The sequence below is a fragment of the Pteronotus mesoamericanus genome, unplaced genomic scaffold, assembly GCF_021234165.1.
Source record: "Pteronotus mesoamericanus isolate MK-2021 breed Mesoamerican mustached bat unplaced genomic scaffold, CSHL_Meso_final scaffold_85, whole genome shotgun sequence".
In the NCBI taxonomy this organism is placed as follows: Eukaryota; Metazoa; Chordata; class Mammalia; order Chiroptera; family Mormoopidae; genus Pteronotus; species Pteronotus mesoamericanus.
The window spans coordinates 35,577,875-35,601,344 of record NW_026555329.1 but is presented as its reverse complement, the minus strand read 5'-3'; the positions used below and the strand labels follow the sequence as shown (position 1 = coordinate 35,601,344).

General features: G+C 37.6%; 1 protein-coding gene across 2 annotated transcripts in view; it reads left to right on the top strand.

Moving 5' to 3' along the window:
• RELN (reelin) overlaps positions 1–23,470 on the top strand; it is a 558,168-nt gene extending 534,698 nt beyond the window's left edge. For both annotated transcript variants that reach the window (XM_054564075.1, XM_054564074.1), the window contains exons 57-64: positions 418–593; positions 5,563–5,636; positions 6,744–6,905; positions 7,668–7,825; positions 9,837–10,056; positions 12,360–12,557; positions 13,611–13,709; positions 22,375–23,470. In XM_054564075.1, the coding sequence (XP_054420050.1) occupies positions 418–593; positions 5,563–5,636; positions 6,744–6,905; positions 7,668–7,825; positions 9,837–10,056; positions 12,360–12,557; positions 13,611–13,709; positions 22,375–22,471 (1,184 nt within the window). In that variant the 3' untranslated portion in view covers positions 22,472–23,470. The remainder of the gene's footprint in view (positions 1–417; positions 594–5,562; positions 5,637–6,743; positions 6,906–7,667; positions 7,826–9,836; positions 10,057–12,359; positions 12,558–13,610; positions 13,710–22,374) is intronic.

Genomic DNA, 23,470 nt, shown 5'->3' with positions numbered 1-23,470 from the left:
GCTTTTGAAATGTCAACTGAGAATTTAATAAATCTGTTAAAGACAAAATGTCTAGCTCTAAAAATATTTTGAAATCTCAGTACCCCCAAATAATTTTAGTTTCTTTAGGAAATTTCTGTACTGCAGATACAATGCATTGGTTTAAAAGCATACCAAAAATAATGTTGCAATGGTGAAAATTAGACAGACTATCAATTACATTTTAAAAGTTGGAGAATAATTATAGTACTAACACTTAATAATCTTTTCTAGATTTGATTTCTCATCTTGGATTTATATTTATACCAATTAAATAAAATAAGAATAAATTTTAAAGGGTAAGCAAAAAGCTAGAGCATAGGCATTCAAGTAATTCAGCCATAAGCCAGTCAGTTCAAAAGAATAACATACCATATTACTTCCAATTTACCTTAACAGAAGGCACTTCCCATGAAGAAAACTGGAGTTTTTACCCTAATGCAGTAAGGACAGCAGGATTCTGTGGCAATCCATCCTTTCACCTCTACTGGCCAAATAAAAAGAAAGACAAGACCCACAATGTGCTCTCCTCCAGAGAACTCATTATACAGCCAGGGTATATGATGCAGTTTAAGGTAACTGGAAGTAGCTCTTCCAAATAGAGGATGGCATGCTTCGGGGGAGGGGATGTGAGGGGAACACTTATTTGTACAAGTATAAGGAAACGATTGATTTCATTGATTAAAAGAGACTTTATCTTATGAGTAAAAAAAGTAATCTTTCACAAAAGCCTTTATCAGGTAGGATTATTTGAGTATATATAAAATCTATAAGTATATTGGGACATAGCAAGAAATAGAAGTGCATTTTTATGTCTCTGATATGTAACCTGGACTTTACTTTCCCAAACCTTGGAAATTAAAAGCTCAAATAGGTGCCTCTTCCTGTCTCTGTCTCTCTGTCTGTCTGTCTGTCTATCTCACCCCTCTTTCTCTTATTCTGTGCCTGTTTCACATACCAAGCCACTTTGCTTCTATGTCTTTCCATTTTCGTTTTGTCTCTGACTTCCAAACACAAACCTGTACATTAGCCCAGTTGGAACTCCCAAATCCTCAAAGATTTTCAAAGTACTCTCAAGTCTTTTTAGTGCATATTTATTCATATAGAAGGATGCAAAGGAAAGCATAGGAGGTAATCAACATTAAAATAGAGAGAAAAATAAAGCAATATTAATTGATGTCTTTATCATTGCAAAACACATGAAAAGAAAAGGCATTACAAAAATGCACTTTATTACTAGATCATTTGAAAAACAAACATCAGTTGTTCTAGTGCCTTCATTTAAAAAGAGGTATTACAGTGATGGTTCATAGTAAGAATCCTTATTAGCAGAAATAAAAATGTATTGACAGTTGTAGGAGAAATAAGTTGTTATTGTTTTAATGCTTACAGAGTTTCAGTTTTTTAAGATGGAAAAACTCTTCAGATCTGTTGGGAAAAAAGATATTCACTCTTGTTCTTCAGCTCTGTTAAATTCTCCTTCAGATACTGATGGGTGAGCAAGCTCCCCAAATGCTACCAGTCCCTCAGGACTATCTTTAATTTAGTGGCATGGAAGGAAGGTGTTGGAGGTCATGTGTCAGATCTGGTGTTCTACCATCCATCATTCTAAGCTACATCCTTTAAGGGTGAAGCCTCCCCCTCCACCACGGCCAAGCCGTGGCCCATATCAAGTCATCATATTTGATTAAGTTGATTGGGGCCTCCTCTTTTGCCACCTCTCTCAACCTTAAATGAAAGAGATGCACATTTTCCTCTCTAACCAAATCAATATGTTTTTAAAAGTTTGTCCCCAGAGATTAATAAAGCTTCACTAAAACCACATTTTTTACATTCTCCATAGACTTTCTAAACACTATTATATCCAACAATTTTCTTCTGTTCTTCCGTTTTCCTTTTCTCTCTATGCCATTTGACACTATTCTCCTTGCTCTCTCCAGCCTGTGATGTTCTCTTTCCCTTTGGCTTCTGGGTTCTTGCCAGTTCTCCTCTTATCTTCTTTATATCTACTTCTATCTCCTTTTTGGCTCCTTCTCTTCCTTCAACCCTCTAAATGTCAGCATTTCTCAGTACTTTTGCTTGGCTTCTTTATCCCACCATGGACATTCTGCCATTGGGAATTTCATTCATCCTTAGCTTCATGTATCGTATCTGTGAGAGCAACTCTCAAATTGTCATAGCCAACCTTGACTCGGCCACAAATAATTTAGTATTTTAAGTGCCTGTGTACATTTCCAAACATTTGTCTTTTTTTGTTTGCTTGTTTTTCTCCCCTTTATTCCCCTCCCCCTTGCACCACCCTTCCCCCCACCAGCATTCTCCCCACCCCAGCATTCTTCCCCCTGCCTTAGTTCATGTCCATGGGTCGTACATATAAGTACTTTGGCTTCTCCATTTCCTACACTATTATTAACCTCCCCCTGCCTATTTTGTACCTACTATTTGTGCTGCTTATTCCCTGTACCTTTTCCCCATTCTTCCCCCTCCCTCTCCAGTCAGATCTCCACTTCTATGATTCTGTTTCTGTTCTAGTTATTTGCTTAGTTTGTTTTTGGTTTTTTTTAGGTTCAGTTGTTGTTAGTTGTGAGTTTGTTGTTATTTTACTGCTCATAGTTTTTGATCTTCTTCTTTTTCTTAAATAAGTCCCTTTAACTTTTCATATACTAAGGGCTCCTTAAAGATGAACTCCTTTAACTTGACCTTATCTAGGAAGCACTTTTTCTGCCCTTCCATTCTGAATGGTAGCTTTGCTGGATAGAGTAATCTTGGATGTAGGCCATTGTCTTTCATGACTTTGAATACTTCTTTCCAGCCCCTTCTTGCCTTCACGGTTTCTTGTGAGAAATCAGCTGACAGTCTTATGAGAACTCCTTTGTAGGTAACTGTCTCCTTTTCTCTAGCTGCTTTTAAGATTCTCTCCTTATCTTTCATCTTGGGTAATGTAATTATGATGTGCCTTGGTGTGTGCTTCCTTGGGTCCAACTTCTTTGGGACTCTCTGAGCTTCCTGGATCCCATAGAAGTCGATTTCCTTGGCCAGATTGGGGAAGTTCTCCTTCATTATTTGTTCAAATAAGTTTTCAATTCCTTGCTCCTCCTCTTCTACTTCTGGCAGCCCTATGATTCCAATGCTGGAACATTTAAAGTTGTCCCAGAGGTTCCTAAGCCTCTCCTCATGTTTTTTAATTCTTGTTTCTTCATTCTGTTCCAGTTGAATGTTTATGTCTTCCTCTGCTCCCAATCTTTGATTTAAGTCCCAGTTTCCTTCCCTTTACTGTTGGTTCCCTGTATATTTTTCTTTATTTCACTTTGCATAGCCTTTGCTTTTTTCTCCATTTTGCGACCATACCCAACCAATTCAGTGAGCATCCAGATTACCAGTGTTTTGAACTCTGCATCTGATAGGCAGGCTATCTCTTCATTGCTTAGTTCTATTTTTTGAGCTTTGATCTGTTCTTTCATTAGGCCATATTTCTCTGTCTCAGTGCACCTGTTACTTGGGAGGGACAGAGCCTTAGGTGTTCACCAGAACACAGCCACTTAGGTCGCTGTGTTGTGATATTATGTGAGAGGAAGGGATCAGAGAGAGAACAATGCCACTTGCTTGGCTCTCATCTGGCTTTCAGTCACTTCCCCCACTGTGTATACAAGCAGATTGGGCTCTCCTGGTGTTGGTTCCCAGGTGGGTGGGCTTGTGCATGTCCTAGGACCCTGCAGGTCTCTCCAATGGATCCTCCTGTAAGGCTGGGAGCTTCTCCCACCACTGCAACCCCCACCGGTCTCCACCTCCAGAGGTTTGAGGCTTTTCTTTCCCACACTGGAACCCTGGATTGCACAGTCTGTCTCGCTCCCTAGCTGTTCCTCTCAGCTTATCTGCAAATGTGGGACCTAGGGGTACTCCAGCCACCACCCTGCCATATGTCCTCTATGTCCCAGCTGCCCATCTCTGCCCCTCCTACCAGTCTGGATGGATGTTTCTTCTTTAGCTCCTTGGTTGTCAGACTTCCATACAGTTCAATTTTCTGGCAGTCTGGTTGTTTTTTTAAATTTTTTATTGTCTTTTTGGTTGTGTGAGGAGGCAAAGTGTATCTACCTATGTCTCCATCTTGGCCAGAAGTCCATTTTTTTTCATCTGCACACCTTTGTCTTATTGGCATCTCAACTTAACATGCCTAACAGTGAACTTTATATCTTTCCTCCCCATACCAACTCCTCTTTCTGATTTTCCTGTTTCTGTTAAAGGCACTACCTTTCACCTATTCACCAACTTTAAATTTTAAAGTAGTCTTTGGTTTTTTACTTTTCATATCTAATCATTCACGTCATCCTTTTAATTTGAATTTTCAATGTTCCTGGCACCCATCCCATCTTTTCTGTTTGCCCTATTACCACCTCCATTCTGGCCCTAATAAATCAATAGCCCATTAACTAGTCTTTCTACCCCTAATCTCTGTCCTCTCCAACCTGTCTTCAAGAGTATAGTTAGGTTGGTCTTCACAAAGCACAGCTCTGAGCACATCATTTCACTGCTCGTAGTCTTTAACAACTCCTCATTACCTACCAAATTAAGGCCAATACCTTAGATTACACCTCATGGTTTGCCAAACTCAGTCCTTCTACCTAAACGTTTTTCTCCTACCTCTACCTCTCCCACTCTTCCCATGCTTCAGGGGCAGCTCACATGCACCCTACTTGATGAATTTTTTAGTTAAAAGTTATTTGAAATATAGCATTGTGTAAATTTAAGTGTATAACATGGTGACTTGATACATTTATATATTGTAATACGATTGTCGTTATAGCAACAGTTAGCACCTGTATCATGTCACATAATTATCATTTCTTAAATATAACCTCTCCTTATGAAGCAGCACAGCATTTTATTTGTAATTTTTTTATGATTTCTATTTCCAGTATTAGAACATGCTTCATATTCTCTCTGAAGCCAGAGTCATTTTATTCATGAGTGTATGGCCTGAAATTTTTATCACTAACATCCAATATCAACCCTTAAATAGGGCTTGTTGATTAAGTAGATGATGAGGACTTAAATTTGAGTCACTGAATTTTTATAGCATTTATACTTTATTGATTATTCAAATAATTAACCACAAAACCCAAAGAATGAATATTAAGTCATTAAAATTGCTATTTTTAGTTATAAATAACAATAGGATCCAGGCTTAGAGTATCAATGAAAATGTTTTCAGTCAGTAACACTTTGAGCTTCTTTCCATTAATTCTCTAAATGTTACTTTCCTTTTGCCTAATTACATTCTCCAAATTTATTAATATGTTATATTAATTAAGTAAATAGAGATAGTACTTTCTTAACCTTAATACTCATCTTCATGCAAAATTGCACGTCTTTAGCTGAAGTCAAAAGAATATATTCTTGGTGTCTTGGAGCCTGCTTTCTAAAAGCCTCTATGAATATTTTTTGACTACTGATCAGAATCATAACGAAGAAAGATGGGATTTCTAATTAATGATAGGTATTATTTAATCTTGCCTGATACATGCTGATTGTTTCTGTTTGTTTTAGATTGTAGTGGGTTGTGAAGCCACATCTTGTGGTGACCTTCATTCCGTGATGCTGGAGTACACTAAGGATGCAAGGTTCGTGAAAAAAAATGTTTAAATTTCCTCCAAAGTCAAATATGCAGTTCAAATGGTTGTCTACTTTTAAGGCAACTGTTTACAAAGGTACAGTATTTTGTATTAAAAGTGTCGGTTCAGCCCTGGCTGGCTGGCTTAGTTGGTTGGAGCATCATCTCGTACCAAAAGGTTCTAGGTTTGATTCCTGGTCAGAGCATGTACAGGAGGCAACCCATAAATGTTTCTCTCTCACATCAGTGTTTCTCTCTCTCTCTTTGTCCCTTCCTCTCCCTCTAAAATCAATAATATGAAATATCCTCAGGTGAGGATTTTTAAAAAGTGTCAGTTCATGTGTATTTTGCATGTATAAATTTCATTCATATTAAACTTACACATCTTATTTTCAAATTTTTTCTTCAAACCAAAACCAAGAAAAATCCATTTTCATGCAAACTTTACATTTTAAAATAAGTAAGAGACTACATTTGTCCTCAAAGTAGAACTCTTTTTTATTCATTTTACTCATTTTCAGCCAATCTTAATGAAAATTTAAGTCTATGAAACATCTAAATATGCTTCAGCCAGGGTTACGTCTCTGAAAGCATAATAACCATATCAAATAAAGTCTGACACAGTGCAATTACCTTCTTAGGCTGTTGATAGGCCTGTCCCACCACCACTTTTAGAAATGAATTATAGTGAGTTAAATTTGGTAAGACAGAGAATTTTGTCAATCAAACCCAGGTATGTTTCTGGTAACAGTATCAGTGGGAGGAAGCCATTAAAATGCAGCACCATGAAAGCTATTATCGTATTCTATTGTTTGTGAATATATTCATGTATTTGTAAAGAGTTAGAATATATATCTATGTAAAATTATTTTCAAGTTTTCTTTTTATTTTTTATTTTATTTTTTTATTTTTTTTATTGTTCAAATACATTTGTCTCCATTTTCCTGCCACCACTTTCCCCTTCCCCACCCACCCCTACTCCCCACCCTCAAGTTTTCTTTTTATTGTCTGTAATTATATATATATAGGAAATAGGAAATCCACATTAAAATATCTTTATTTAACCCCAACCCAAAGCATTATGTTCACATTAGTGCGACCTCTTTGGTTTCTGCAGGTCGGATTCCTGGCAGCTTGTTCAGAGCCAATGCCTTCCGTCCTCTTCAAACAGCATTGGCTGTTCCCCCTTCCAGTTCCATGAAGCGACCATCTACAATGCTGTCAACAGCTCAAGCTGGAAGAGAATCACCATTCAGCTGCCTGATCATGTCTCCTCCAGGTAGGTGGCATACTAAGGTAAACTTTGCAGAATTTTCTGGCAGTCTCTACAGAGCTCATACTGTGAGCTGAGAAAAACTGATAAAATGAGGCTGGAGTTTTAGTTGCAGCCCCAATATCCTGTCCCTTTTTCTGTTCCTCCTCTCATCAGCCTGTGCCCCCAAATAGCAATTGCATGTCCCCAGAAGAAATAGAAAGTAATAGGGTCATGTTTGTAAATGACTCATAGATCTCAAATTTCCTTCTGACTAAATACCATAGCACTTGCCAGATTCAATCACAGGCCCCAAATCACAGATCCCCAAAGACCTGGAGTTGGCACCACATCCCCACAGTGTTCTGTGATCCCAAGGACTGCACTCATTCCAGATCCAAATACCCCCTGGGGTGTGCAGCGTTGGTCAGGTTACAAAAAGACACAGGGTAAACATAATGGAGTACAGTCTTCCTAGAGTATTCATTTTACTCATAGATTTAGAAAATGATATATCTCTGTAGGAAAAATGAACACAGACTAACAATGGAACAAAATAGGAAATCACATAACATTTTCAGGGAAGGCACGAGCTTCCAGAATAGCATTTTGGGGTATACTGCCAAAGTCTGAAGCAGTATTCACTCTCCTCTGCCAGTTGGTGCTTGAGGGAGAAGTTTGGGAAGCCCTTTTCTCAGAAATAGTCCCCATTCCCAGGGCTAGAGGCTAGACACAGCCATGGGAGATAACAACCTACTGAATCCCTCCTGCTCTCTGTGGGACTTTCAGTGCAACACAGTTCCGCTGGATCCAGAAGGGGGAAGAAGCTGAGAAGCAAAGCTGGGCGATTGACCACGTGTACATCGGAGAGGCCTGCCCCAAGCTCTGCAGCGGGCACGGATACTGCACCACTGGCGCCATCTGCATCTGCGATGAGAGTTTCCAAGGTCTGGATCCCAGACAGCCATTTCTAATACAGGAGAGCATGAGGTTCTCCTTATCTCAACATGAATGCAAAGGCCACTAGGCAATGGATAGGAACTCCAGCCAGAGGGATTTGGGATAGATGACGTACTCTTGATCATAAAGTTACTAATCTTTGGAATGAATTTTCAAAGACAATTTAATGCTATGTCCCTTGAGGTATTTTTTATACATATTTTATCTACTCAGGGATTCTATAGTCCCTCACATCCCCCATCTTCCATATAATTCCCTGTCCTCACCCCTACCCCCCACACTTCACTTCCGTTTCTGGACCTCTCTCCTTCCTGGCCTACCTGCCAATATTCCTTTTCTCTCCTAGCCCCTCCCAACAGCAGCTGCCACTGCCCTCCTGAGGTGTAGCTAACGATTCAAGATGTTCTGTTTCCCAATTCACCCTATCACCAAAAAGGCCTTCATGACTCAAAAAAAAAAAAAAAAAAAAAGTTTTTACTGCTTCGGTTTCTAAGAGCTGCATATACCTAGGACAGAGAATCAGCTTGACTCCTGACATCACAAGAAATTGCTCTGTCAGCCTGTTAAGAGGCCTGCAGCCCTGCTTTCCTCCCATGCAGTGTTTCTAACAGGTTTCTGCCTCCATTTTTACAAAGTTCACTTCACGTGATTACATTCTCAGAGCCTAACTCCTGGCAGGTAGCAAAGCTCAACAAATCTCTTTTGAATGAATTCTCACTTGTCTTATACTTACTATTTACACAGCATCTACCAGTCATTCAGCAAAGTCATTTAGTATTTATGGTATTCCTGTAAATTAGCTAATATAATTATTCCCACTTTATAGGTAAAGAAACTGAGACAGGGAGGTTAAGTGACTTGCCTAAGGTCACAGAGTAAGTGTCAGAATGAAGATTGGTGCTCAGGTTGTTCTTTTCAGTCAGCCTTGCTGTCTCTCACAGATCTGTGATTTATCCAAAGGGGACCAGAATTATGCAACTTCCCACGCCCATAATGAAAGGATCCGCAAATTTGTATTCCAGAGCAGAATCTGGCTAGATTTCTTGGTTGATGTTATTTCCTTGCCTGGAAATGAAATGAATGTGATTAATGTGGACCGCTGCACATCTCTGACCTCAGAAATTACCTGACGGCCATCTCCTTCCCCTGGCCTCACTACCGCTGAGACTGGCTGGGTCTGTCTGTGTCTTAGCTGGAGAATTTGATCTTTAGGCAAATGAACAAATCAGATGTCTCACACGGAGTCCTAGATGTCTGGAATTTTCCATCTCCCCAATCCAGCAGACCTCTATAACCTTTTAATTTTAAACTATTTTGGACTATTTAGGAAAATTGAGCTGTTCAAGGGGAAATGCAAGCACACACGCATTTGCTAATGTAGCATCTTACTTAAATGTCAGTATTTCAGCTCAGTGGTCTCCGAGAGAGACACTCCCAGTTTATTCATTATGCATTTATTTATCCCAGCTTCATTACTGAATATTTTATTGTGCTAAGTATTGTGCTAGGTACTAGAATCCAATAATGAATAAAATACAGATTCTGCTCTCAAGAATCCTCTAGTATAGAGCTAAAAGGAAAAGAGCATGATTTGTCCTATTTTCTACTACAAAAATCATGCTGGGCAAAAGATATTAGGTTGGCCTCTCATGCCAGGGTGAGAGCTCCCTACTGAGATCTATCATTGGTAAACGTGCAGTCCCGGCCAGATGCTGAGGTATTTAAATGATAGGTTTACAGGAGCAAGAAGTATTTAGTAACTATGTTTTTTTCATAAACACTGACTCAGAGACAACAGGATTTACTTCAACAATGTTAGCCAATAATTGCTAAAATAAAGAGATATTTCTTTCAGGGAGTCTATACCTGCTTAGTATTTTGTCATTCTTACAGTTACAATAATGTATTAAATCTGAAATCGAATACTTGTTCTTAATGATTCCATTTGATGATTCTGCTTGTTGCAGCTAATCTGTGTGGTTATTTCCTTCCCTCTAGGTGATGATTGCTCTGTTTTCAGTCACGACCTTCCCAGTTACATTAAGGATAATTTTGAGTCAGCAAGAGTCACTGAGGCAAACTGGGAGACCATCCAAGGTGGAGTGATAGGAAGTGGTTGTGGGCAGCTGGCACCCTACGCACATGGAGACTCGCTCTATTTCAATGGCTGTCAGATAAGGCAGGCTGCCACCAAACCTCTGGATCTCACTCGTGCAAGGTAACAAAACTCCTGTGGCATAGTTCAGACATAGAATCAGTCACAAGACTGCTCATTGTCCACTGTCTCTCAGATACGACCACGAACTTTATGGCACAGGCATCGCTGAGCAGTGGAAATGTAAGTGTCATTTGAATTTGGTATGAAGAAGCAGTATGTGTTCACAGCCCAGAATTATGCTTTACTTAAATTTATTATAGCATCACCTTATATCTCTTCACACATACTGAGTAGCAGTGACTGGCATACGCGTAGAGAAATGACCAAATATAAAAAAAATTGGTAAGTATGTCAGATCAACCCATTGTACACCATAAATTTATACAATGTTTTACATCAATTATATCTCAATAAAGTTGAAAAATAAGTAAAATAATGAGTTGGCTATGGCTAATCTGTATCGATAACAATGTTGACCATTTGCAAGCATATAAATGTAAATGTATATGAGAAGTAGATTTGCCGTCACACAAACCTATATCTATATCCAGGATATGTAGTTACAATAGATGGAAATGGGGCATAGATGATGGATGAGAACTTTAAAAATTCACATGCTGTAGAAGCTACATGTTAACACAGAATAAAGTGGGCAGAGACTATGTAAATCAACTAGGAAAGTGACAGAGAAAAAGAGACCCCACGACTGTTGGGTTTCCTACCTGCCCACTCCCCGCTGCCCTTCCTAGCTCAGCCACTTAGCCGGTACAAACACCGCTTTTTGTCTGTGTGATTCAGGAAGAGATTCCAAGGTTCTTTGAAGGTTATAAAGTACTAGATTAGAATATGACCTGAATGCTGAAAAGTGTTCAGTAGCTATGAATATATTTGAGAATTAGTATTTGGTTAATAAAAAGTAGATGTTTTCTTGAGGTTTTTCACTTTGGAAAATATTAGTAATGTATTTTTAGAGGCAGAAAGGCAGGTTTAGGGGCTTTCTATATGATAATCAAAATATAATAAAATTAATTCTTACATGGTAACTATGGAGATACCAAAAGATGTTATGTCCCTCCATCCCATTTTTTCCTACCGAAAAGATGTACTTAGAGACAACTTGATGTTTTCCTTAACCTTACTTAGAGCTACAACTAGCTGCTTAGTTAATAACTACACATCATGTTATATAAGTAACTTTGTTTTAAATTCATTCATACACTTACAAGTTTTAAGTCTAGTGCTTTATTTGACCACCTACCCTAAGTGGGATTACTCTATTCATCACCAAGGCTAGATCTACTATGTTAAAAACTGCGTCTTCTTCAGGCAAGAATACCTGTGAAAAGCAAAAGGACACATCAGAAAAGAGAAGGCATGGCCCAGAGTCTGCATGTCTAACTCAGTTTTCCCTCTGCTTTCATCTCCAGACATCCTTTCCTAAAATGGACATAATGATTTATCCCTTGGAGCACCTGTGTAGATGCTATTCACCTTTGAGCTATTGTATTTGTAAAAAAAACTATGTAGCATAAATATTGTGGTTTTATTCCTTGTCCTCTCATGTCCTCCACCACCCGTTGGCTCATAACACTTTTCAGAGAATAGAAGCTGTTTCAGATGAAATACTCTAACAAGACTTCTAACATCATGAAAAAGAGGACAGATCTCTAACATCATGAAAAAGAGAACAGAATTGTTTTCTTTTTTTTTAAAGATTTTATTTATTTATTTTTAGAGAGAGGAAGGGAGGGAGAAAAATGGAGAGAAACAGCAATGTGAGGTTGCCTCTTATGCACTCCGCTGCTGGGGACCTGGCCTGCAACCCAGGCATGTGCCCTGACTGGGAATTAAACAAGCAACCCTTTGATTTGGAGGCTGGTGCTCAATCCACTGAGCCACACCAGCCAGGGCAGAATTGTTTTCTTTGTGTAGATAACCAGCCTCTTCACCCCAGCTGGTGTGGCTCAGTTGGTTGGGCATCACCCTGCAAACCAAAAAGTGACCGGTTCAATTCCTGGTTGTGAACACATGCCTGGCAGCTGATCAATGTTTCTCTCTCACATCGATGTTTCTCTCCCTCTCTGTCTCCCTCCTCCCTTCCCCTCAAAAGTAAAAATAAAATTTAAAAAAATAATACCAGCCTTTTCAAAATTAATTTTCATATATATGCTGTAAAATATAATATAAACAAATTTTACTACTACTGTGATTTAGTCATAAGACTGAATGCTTCTGTTTTTACTATATTATGAACTAGAGAATTGTGGGCTTTAGGAGCAAGAATTATTTTTAAATTAGAAAGTATAGCTCCTTTAATACTTCCTGAACTCTCATTTAAAGATGATTCTCCCTGTGTTTTTCAGCAAAATCATGTTTGTTTTGCAAATTGGGAGCACTTCGCAGACAGACAGCTGCAACAGTGACCTGAGCGGCCCACACGCGGTGGACAAGGCCGTGCTGCTGCAGTACAGCGTCAACAACGGGATCACCTGGCATGTTATCGCGCAGCACCAGCCCAAGGACTTCATGCAGGCTCAGAGAGTGTCTTACAACATCCCCCTGTAAGTGGCCTGAGTGGAGAGGGGTTGTCTCACACAAGATCCCTGAGAATCAGAGTTTGGCCTTGAAATTTGGTGAGGTTACCAGACCTATTCTACAAGCGTAGGTAGTGGCAGAACCAAGACTAACCCTGACCTCCAAAGTTGTGTTATGTTTCCTAGGAGAACAACAGACAAAATACTCTAACCAGTATTTCTAGTCATTTAGGAAGCAACTTTTTTTTTTGTTTTTGGGGGAGAGTAAAAATAAATTTTTTTCTTTATTTTTTATTGCTAACATTACGCAAAAAAAAAAAAAAAAAGGAAACAATTCTGTTCTCTTTTTCATGATGTTAGAGATCTGTCCTCTTTTTCGTGATGTTAGAAATCTTTTGCGACAGCATGGATGGACCAGGAGATTATTATGCTAAGTGAAATAAGCCAGTCAGAGAAAGACAAATACCATATGATTTCACCTATATGTGGAATCTAATGAAGAAATATACTGATGAACAAAATTTAAAAAGAGGCATGAACCAATGAAACAGAGTGACAGCTGTCACGGGGAGGGAGGAGGAGGGGCTGGATGAAACAAGTTGAAGGAATTAGCCAAAGAACATACATGCATAACCCCTAGACACAGACAATAGTGTGGTGATGTCAAGGGGTGGGGAGGGGATTTAAAACATTTTAAATTTTCTGTTGGGTATGCTTATGTGAAATTTTGTGAAGATAGGCAATTATGTCACTTTTGCTTAGCTTTTTGTCACTTTTGTACCCCTAGCTTCTAGCACAGTGCCCACACAGGAGGCACATCATGTTTGTTGGCTGAATGTGTTGCTCTTCCCAGTGCTAGTGTAGCAAGGGGAATAAGGGAGAGAGAGGTACAAGTCCTGGAGTAGCCCATAAAATGTAATGCTGCTCAGACGAGTACTATGATCTGAGCAAATCTGAATTCCATACCCAAAATTTTGTTGATTTAGATTAACCTATTATATTAGAAGTGTGGAAGTCACATAGCAGAAAGTTCTGTGCCTTCTAGTGTTTACCCTCTTTGTCCTTCTATCTGTGACCTAGGGAGGCACGGATGAAAGGAGTTTTATTGCGCTGGTGGCAGCCACGCCACAATGGAACAGGTCATGATCAGTGGGCTTTGGACCACGTGGAGGTCGTCCTGTGAGTATCTGATTCGTAGCACCCCATGTTCATTTTAGAAAGGTTTGAAGTTCCTTTGCTCTGGCATGCTCCTTAATTCAGTAAGAATTGTTCCTGAAGAGATGCCCTTGGGACTTTGGCTTATACTCTTTGGCAACTACAACCTATAACTCAAGTCAATGTGAAATAATAAAGCCCCAAATGTAATTTAATGTACCTTAGAAAACTCAATGAGCAAGAGATTTATTTAAGGATTTGACAATATTAGTTAAATTGGATCAAACAAAAGTCTCCAGATAAATGGGAAGCAGTCCCTTTGCCAGATCTGGTTGCCTTATAAAATGGAATGACATTCTGAAAAGGGAAATGGTCTATATGGATTAACCTGCAGAGTATTACTTAGTTAATGTACCCAATTACTAACACCTGTCTCAGCCACAGATGCCTGAGGCATTCCTCCATTAATGTTATGGTTGCAACTAGAACAAAGAATTTGCAGTTTCAAATTCCTCCTGACCGGCCCCAGCACCTAACAAGCGAAGGGCGCTCCCCTTTGGTTTCTCCCATACAGTAAGGTTGGCACCACTCTCACCTAGCGGGTTGACTGTTCCACAGAGAGATGACTTGCTTTTTCTCTAACAATCTAGTTCCTGTAGAACTGGAATGCTTATGTCTCGACGGGTTCGGACTGGTGGCTCCAGGTGGTTGGCAAGGAGAGGCGAATCTTCTCGGTAGATAGGTTCAAATGTTCATTCTGTTTACCAAATCGAAAATGAAATCAGTCCCTTGGCTGATTTCAGTCATTTTGAAAGCAAATTTAAACAAGTAATTGGTAGGAAAACTACCAGATTTGTTTTCTTTCAATCATAGCCATGAGCTGAATTTTTCAGTCTTGAGTTGGCCCTTGTCTTAGTTTCACTGAGGCACCTGCTTGCATGGCATCCATATCAACCCCAAATCCAAGAGCAACCCAGTCCCCACACAAGCCCCACTGTGCGCTCTGCTGCTTTGGACAACTTGCTGGGCTCTGCCTCCACAAGACAAAGTTGAAGTTTAAAGTAACAGTCCAGACTCACTTGAATCTACATATCTATATATGAGGCTGATGTTTTACTTCAATACTGATCTCCTCAGACTACATTAATCCAGGAGAATAAAATAACCTGGTTTTTAAATGAATAAATATATGGTAAGGCCAGAGAGAGATGTCCAAATAAACCAAAACCATCCCTAGAGCCATTCTGCCCTGGCCACTCTTTTTTAGAGCAGCGCTTCTCAATCTGACTGAATCCCTCAGGAGCTTTTGGAAGCATCAGCTAATGCCCCAATGCCTAGGCCCATCGCTACGAATGACTTGATTTAAATTGATCTGGAGTGGGGCCTGAGTATCAGTCTTTTTCTAAAAGCACCTCAGGCGATATTAATAAACTGGTTGAGAATCAAATTTTGAGTCAATAACCCCTTGATATCTTTCAAGTCTCTTGCCAAGACAGTTTACGTTAGTGGGGCTCCTGTGCCAGACAAAGCATTGCCAACTCCCACGGAAACTTCAAAATTTAACAGTCCTCCGAAGACAGGATGCTAATACCACCCTTTGGTAGCCATAACATTTCTTAATATAGCATAGGTTTGAGTAAATATTTCTTCTCCTGCCACCCAGCCTAGCAATTCCAGTTATCTATTTAGGACTTCAGAGGGGTATCATCACCATAAATCCCTCCCTTGGACTACAGTGAAAGAGTAGCGGGGTCAGAGGTGCAAACAGTCCTCCGGTATGAAATAACCTCTTCACAACTTAGAGGCAGAACTCTGTTCTCAGCTCCCTGTTGACCTGCTGCCCCCGAGGCCCTCAGAACACTGGCTTCACCACACACCTCCCAAGGAAACCTTCTGAAATACCTGGTGTTGGTATTAGTTTTATAAGCAGTTTACCAGCATCATGATATTATTACAAGAATTAAGTTCAGATTATATGAAATCTACCACATTGATTATACCTGTTGTTTCTGGTGTTTTTCTGGGGCAATCATCTGTATTTGTAAAGACTTCACTTTTATTCCAGCTCCAGAAGTTTAATACTTAGAAGAATTTATAACTTACCAGGCACCTCTCTGCTTTTATTCTACATTATTGTCTCAAACTGTCAGAACACGAAAACCATTCGAATGATAGAAGAGCGCTGCCACACAAGCACTGCTGCATGATGGGCATTTTATTCAGCATCTTCTTTCAGTGAACATTTTAAATACTATAACTTTATCCATACCACCATATAATTTTATTTCTATATTACACATATAACTTTAGAAGCAGATGCCATCTCTTTAATCACAATTCAAAAATTTGTTAAAATTAAAGGACTTGACTTTTTTTTCTTTTTTGGAAAGAAATACCTCATGAAGCTGAGTTCAATAAATGAGTTGTTTCAAAAATACAATACAAAGAATACATATTTTCAGATGTTTTGCTCTTGCCTTAGGAGTTAACATTTTTATGCCACTGTACTCTTTCAAAGTATTTCTTTTCAGAAGAGTCACAAAAGTTTCAAGGCATTCACTAATTAATATGCCCTTGGCAGCAATACAAAATTATTACTTTAATTCATCGTTTTATGAGCTTAAAATTAAAAAAATGAACATTTCAGAGAATTCAGAAAAATAAAATATAAAAATTTTCCAGAGTGTCTTTCAACCAAGTGAGGCACAAAGAAGCTAGCTGAGGTTCATGTCACGGTTCACAATATTACTAATTATAGCTTTGCTACTACAGGTGTATATTTAGAAATAGGTGAACACCCCCAGAAATTCCTATTAATTCAAAATATCATCTCTATTCACTATACTTTTATATAATAACACTTAGTTATATAAACTAGCAATGTTAACTCCTCAGGTGTGGAGGGGAGAAGAGGAGACTGAGGTTCATATCTAAAGAGATATGAGCCCTACTTAACTGAACGTACTAATATGTTTTTGCAACTAATGATTGGGGGTATACATTTTTAAAATGTGTTTACTTTTCTGAGTGAAGACTGGCCTTAACCTAGCTTTATTACCATAGTTTCACTTTTGTGCATGTGCACTAAGGACACATGCTAAAAATCCCTAGAAAGAAAAACTGGTCACGCATGGTATCTTGAATTTAACTTCAGTACTGCCCGTATTAACTTAACAAAAAAGATACATGAACTTGGTGAGGACAAATTTAGCACTTTTGAAAGTATTTGAAGGTTTAGGAATTCATCTAAATGAACGAGGTACATAATATGTTTTTAATTTAATGGCTTAATTTTAAAATACTCCCTGCAAAAGGATTTGAGTTTCATAAATATGGATGCACAGAATGACAAGCCCCCCACCATAAAGATAAAAACTACCTTTTAGCATTTAACAAGCAAAGTCACTTACGTTTCATGCTTGTTTGAGAATGTAATCTTCCCACTCTGATGTTTTTCACTAAAACCTGCCCATGAAAAGCACTTCATGATGATTAAGCCCTGTTAATCTGCCGCAGAACAGATGAACCAAAGTGACAGATCACTTTTTTCCAGCCTCACTAGCTTACCAAAAAGTCCTCATTCTGCAAAGTCTGAATGATGTAGCATAACACAATCATTGACAATCCAGTGTCAGAAACCTAATTTCTCTGAATTCATTTGCTAGTATAGAACATTTGTTTTTCAGTAAATGTTGTGAATACATTTGGGCAGATCCCTCACAAGATCCATGCTGGTGAGGTTCTTCTTAGGATAAAAGAGACTTCTTTGTCTTCATTTCTTTTGTTGGGCACTCATACTTCTATCCTAAGAATCTCCTTCACCAAACTATGCATTTCATTCCTACATCACATTTCCTGTGTACGTGTCTAAGTCACACACTGTCATGTATATAATGGAGTGGGCCAATTTTTGCATGTGTACCTTAAAAGCAAATTGCTCAGTAAAGAGTTAGCCTGTGTGAATTGATTTACAAAAAAGTAAATTATTACCACATTTAATGAAAATTGAAAAGCAATATGTTTCTAACTATGGTCTTAAATGCGTTTATCAGATTTTAATTATATGTGTTCCATCGTGACCATCTCTTTATGCTATTCATTATCAAGATACTGTCACATTTTTGGCACAAATGATTTATGGAGATGAGCATATTACATTTGTTGCAAAGCATATTTATCATGTATTAAATTTATTATCTAATATAGAGGATTTCTATATTCTTAAAAGCCCATTCCTTAATATATTCAGGAATAACTATTTTCTAAAATGTAAATAATTTCAAAATCAGATAATAAATGTAATGGTAGTTATTAAACAGTACTTTTATATTTATACTTTGTATGCAACATTTATGCCAAATATAGTACAATAGCTACATGTACCTTAACATATGGTTATGAGCAAATATTGCATGTTGCATTACATTTAAAAGTTAAATATATGTATATATTAGGTATTGAAGAATAAGGAATAACATCTTTAATTTTTATTTTCAAAAGAGATGAAAAATCCTATATTGCGTCTAAACCTGATCAGACTTTTATGACTAATCACAGTGCTGCATGTATTGAAAGGCATTTTTTAACTTGTGTTATATTTCATTATTTGCTGTCATTGGTTTTCCACTAGAGTAAGGTAAGTCTCTTACTAATTCTGAGGTATGTTTACTAATAATTTCATCGCTGTACCTACATTAACTAACAAGTTTTGTTGGAGACCTTTGCAGTTGAAAAAATTATGAAAACAAAGTTATATGTGATACTGAGATATGCAGGAGCATTTGAAAGCTCTATCATGTAAACGCAGAGTTCAGCCAAATGGCGGTAACTTGAATGCATGCGATGTCGGGCACAGCAGCATGGACAGGAGTGCCAGTCAGCACCCCCTCACCGGGAACAACTCGACTCTGTGCCCGGGGCTGTATTAGGTGCTCTTGGCGTGTCACAGTTGATACATTGGTTATGAGGGGAAAGTGAAAACAGAAACGTAAACAAGCTAAGGGTCTGATTAAATGTGATGTCTTTTAAAAGATGGATTTGCAGCAGTGTGTGAAGATGCCTTACTTCTCAATTCTAAGTTAATAAATGAATTTGCAGAAGGGAATGGATTTATCCATAATATTTGTGAGTTCTAGATTTTATTTGTAGGTACAATTGGCCTTCCTTAACATATGTTTACATTTGTTACCTAATGGAGATACTTAGGACAGAAGATAAAATGGTTACCACTTATTTAACATTTGCATATTATGGTACAAGTTTTCATTTAATCCTTACAACTCCCTAAGATATGCATTATCAGATATTATTCTCATTTAGCAGAAAAAAGAAACACGGAATCTTTAAATTTGTGAGCTATATGAGCCCACGCTTATTTGCATGTAGTCTTCCTGAAAATACATGGCCTTGAAAGTGAAATGTACAGCATCCTCTCTGCAGGCGAGTTTCATGAATTAGTTTGAATAGCAGTGTTCCATCTTACAGTCACCAATATTTCTCTGAAAGATATGACAGTCTACTGGATTCCTACATCTGCATTTATATAAGGTGTTATTTTTTAGATCCTATGATTTGATGATAAGTTAGCTATTAATTAGTAAAAATGCCTATGTTTCTATGAGATCGAATTGTCTCCCAAGACTCTATCTTTCCCATTTCCTATAGAATATATTAAAAATCAATTGAATTTTTCCATAATAATAAATGACCTAAGATAATGGCCCCAGTGAGGAATAGCAGTTCAGAGGAGCAGAGTCACTAGTTCTTAAAAGATCTTGCAATATCTGTTTTCCTATGCAGAAATAGACAAGCATTTTATAATTTCATATGTCAAGTCCCTAAACTCCGTAAGGGATCATGGTAATTTAAGTTAGCATTTCCAAGAAGCCATTGATGTTCATTCTCCCTTCTTTCATGACTTACTCATAATGGGAGAATTTTTAAATGGACCTAGTTCCATCCACAGCCAAAGCAAATTGATATCAAGTAGCATAATTGATATACCTTGGGATGAAGATTATCTGCTTTCATTATACTTATAATAAAAATTATTTTCCCTATAATTGCAGTGGAGAAATAAATCTTTAAAGTTCTATCAAGCTTATTATTATTTTGGTTGCAACATTATCTATATACACCTATATGTAGCAAAAACAAAAATAGGCTCACAGATCTGCTCCACACAGAAAACAAATATGATATCTTTAAACTTATTTAAAATTTCCCTAATGCCCAAACCTGTGAATCAGACCGTTTAAAAGCCACAATCATTGTTTAATAACCACATCAGTTTGTTAACAGTCCTAAAGGCATATGGCATTTTGGTATAGCTTGCCATGGTGCTTGATTTTAAACAGCTTATGAACTGGAAAAGCTTGCTTCATTATATTCCAACCTGACTCCAAAGATATTTATGATTTACATAAGAAATTGCTAGTCAATACTAAGGATACTTTGAAAACATGGCCATTTTTAATGTGACTACATAAACACTAGACATCTATTGCAAACATCTATAACAAATGCTGTATGCATAACAACATTCACAAAGATCTAACAATATGCTACTGATACATAAATTCACTTAAAATTTAAAAGTATCTAATAAACCGCAATGCCCCTAAATTAGATATAAGCTTCCACGCTGGGCTGATAGTCAAGGTATTAATGATGTAAAACCTGTTAATGTGTGTTTTCTCACATATAAAAATGAAGAATTTAAACCAATCCATAGTAGATAGTTATATGGAGAAGTTGCCTTGAAGCCATTAAACATGCACGTCAATATTTATTTAAATTAAATGTTTTTTTGTTCCATTGATATAACTAAATATCTTGAGTGTTCTGAGTTTATTTTTTTGTGTGTGTAAAATATTTTAACTGTTTTAAATTCTCGAGTACCTTATATTTTTAAACATGTTTGCAACAGAATAATTTTCATTGCTTTAACTTTGCAATTATTCCTTATAGTTAAAGAGTAATGATTTACAACAGGAATCCAATCAGTAAGTCATCAAAAGTTCATCAAACATGCCTTGACTGCCCGCCGGTTGAGGCAGGAGGCTCAAGGTTGTGGTGTCGGGGTGGGGGCTTTCGGGGACAGGCTGCTACAAAAGTTTAGTCATGGGGAGCCAAGATGTGAACACAAACAGTCTCCATTCAAAGCAGGAAATAAACACTACTGAGAGTTCAAAGTAGAGGGGAAAATCACTTCTGGAGGAGGTGGACAATAAATAATACTTGAAAAATAAGTAGAAATTTAGAAAGTGATATGAGGATTGACAAATGAGGCAGATGAAAGAAGTTCAAAGTGAATGTGGATAGAGCAGTCTGTGTATAGGTGTAGTGGAAGAGAGACTGGAAAAACAGTAAGACTGAATGTGTAGAGGACTTGAAATATCTGGCTAAATTGACTTATATGTTGCTCCATAGACAAGAGGATTATGAATGTCTTTTTAACAAAGTAAAGCCAGAATTTGAGGGAAAGTTTATTGAAACTTGTGCACAAAGCCCACTGTATGAATTTTCAATTACAAAATAGTCACGAGGATGTAAAGTAGAGCATAGGGAATATAGTCAATAATACTGCAATAACTATGACTGGTGCCAGGTGGGTACTAGACTTATGAGGATGATTACTTCATAAGTCATATAATAACCACTGTTGTGTATGCCTGAAACTAATATAGTATTGAATGTACTGGAATTGAAAATTTTTTAAAAAGAAAAAGACATTTGCGAGGTCCTGCTGAGCAGCATTTCAGAAAGATTGAACCAACGGGTGCCAACTCCCCAACTCCCTGGCAAACTCGGCATTACTACAAATCATTAAAACATTGGCCAATCCAAAAAAATCCACTCTATGTATATGTGGGAAGATACACATGCATACACATATAATTACACATCTTAGTATTTTATTGTTTCTTGCCAGTGGCGTTTCATAAGGGGAGGGACTGAGGAGGCTAGTTTAGGGGCCACTGTAATAGCTCAGGGAAAGTCCACAGGTGACCTGCGGTGCTGGCAGGACAACAGCTAAGTGCCAGTCCCAATATTTTGTGACTAAAGAGGTAACAGGATTCTTTCTCCTGACACTTGTTTGAGGAAGGCAGTGGAACCCAACATTCAGGAGAAAACTTGTTTCTTCATTTGCCTCAGGACTGCATAAAGTAGAAATATCCAGCTGATTCAGCTAATGAGTTTGTTTTTCTTTTGTTTTTGCTTTTTCAGTTTTCTATAAAAATGTTTGCAAAAGGAATCAAATTATGTTTCCTACCTGTTAAAGGTGTATTTAAATAAGGTAATGAGTGACAGCACCCGCTATCTCTCAAGTGAAATTCACCTGTGTAAATGTTTTCAGAAAAGGTTCAAGAATAAAATTAAAAATCCCAAAACAGTCTCAGCCTGCTTTTGCTATGAATAAAGAGAATGTACTGTTTTGTTTTCTTTTGTTTTGTTTCTGGTTTGTTTACTCATGAATCGAAGGGGATTTCTTCAAGGCCAAAAGCAGTGAACACAGGTGTTAACCTTCTGTCCTAGGATAGTAATGTCCTTTATGACCTGTTAACCTTGAAAATTTTCAGATAAATATCAGGGTTACTTAGGACTTAGACTAGATTGTACTTTCAATGATTGGACTGACATGCTCTTTCTCCTTTCCCTCTCTGCCTGTCTTTTCTGATTTTAACAGCACCCGCAAACAAAATTACATGATGAATTTTTCACGACAACATGGGCTCAGGCACTTCTACAACAGAAGACGAAGGTCACTTAGACGATACCCATGAAGAATCAAAATGTTTATTTTTCCTTTCAACATGTGATGTGTTGCTTTTCATTCTTTTAAATCTCTCACTGCATCTCATATCAGGAAATTTCTGTGGAGGACTTAGTGATTCACTGAAAGCCCTTCTCACGACCGAGTGTACACACTTCCCCACACTGTGAACTAATGATAAGTGACTTATTTTCTCAAAAGTAAATGTCTTCATGTTGATGTGTCCGTGAAAATTGTGATCTGTTGTAATATCAGTTACAGTGGCAGTATTGAAAATAAGAAATAGTTTAACAGAAAAAAGTTCAAGCACAAAATTTAAGAGATTTTATGTTTAAAAATGACATTTAGTACAGTATTTAACATTTGTGGTCACAAAGCTATTTTAAGTGGACTGTATTTCAGCTATGTATCATGTTTTATATGATTAAATTATCAATGTCTTTTTATGTATTCTCTTCTACAGTATAACACATGGACACTGTATTTACTTGTTATGTTGCAATATTTGCTGCTGAATTTCGGGCTACTTATATTCTACAGAAAATTCATTGAAATACCTACTCAAGAAGATAGTTGTAAAGATATTGTATCTCCTTTAATATACTCCTTACAATGTATGTTGGTTTAGCGTTGTTTTGTGGATAAGAAAAATGCTTGACCTTGAAATATTTTCTACTTAAAAATTGTGGATGAAAATCCTGTCTCCGACAAAGGAGTTCCCATTTCCTTGTCTGAAGATTTTTTTTAAGTGTTCTGTGGCTGATTCACTAACAGTAACTGCCATCCTGTGTCTGTGGTAACAGAGTGATTTGTAAAACAGTGGATGTTTTCATTGTGTTCTCTTTGTGGACTGTTTTTCCTACAGGTCATATTCATACTTTCTGATTGAAGTTGTACCAACACCAGCAACATTATTATGGACCTGTAGCCCTGAACTCTTTACTAACTTAACTAAAAGGTTGCACTCTAGGGTGAACCAAGCTAAAGCCCATGCTTAAATAAAAATTAT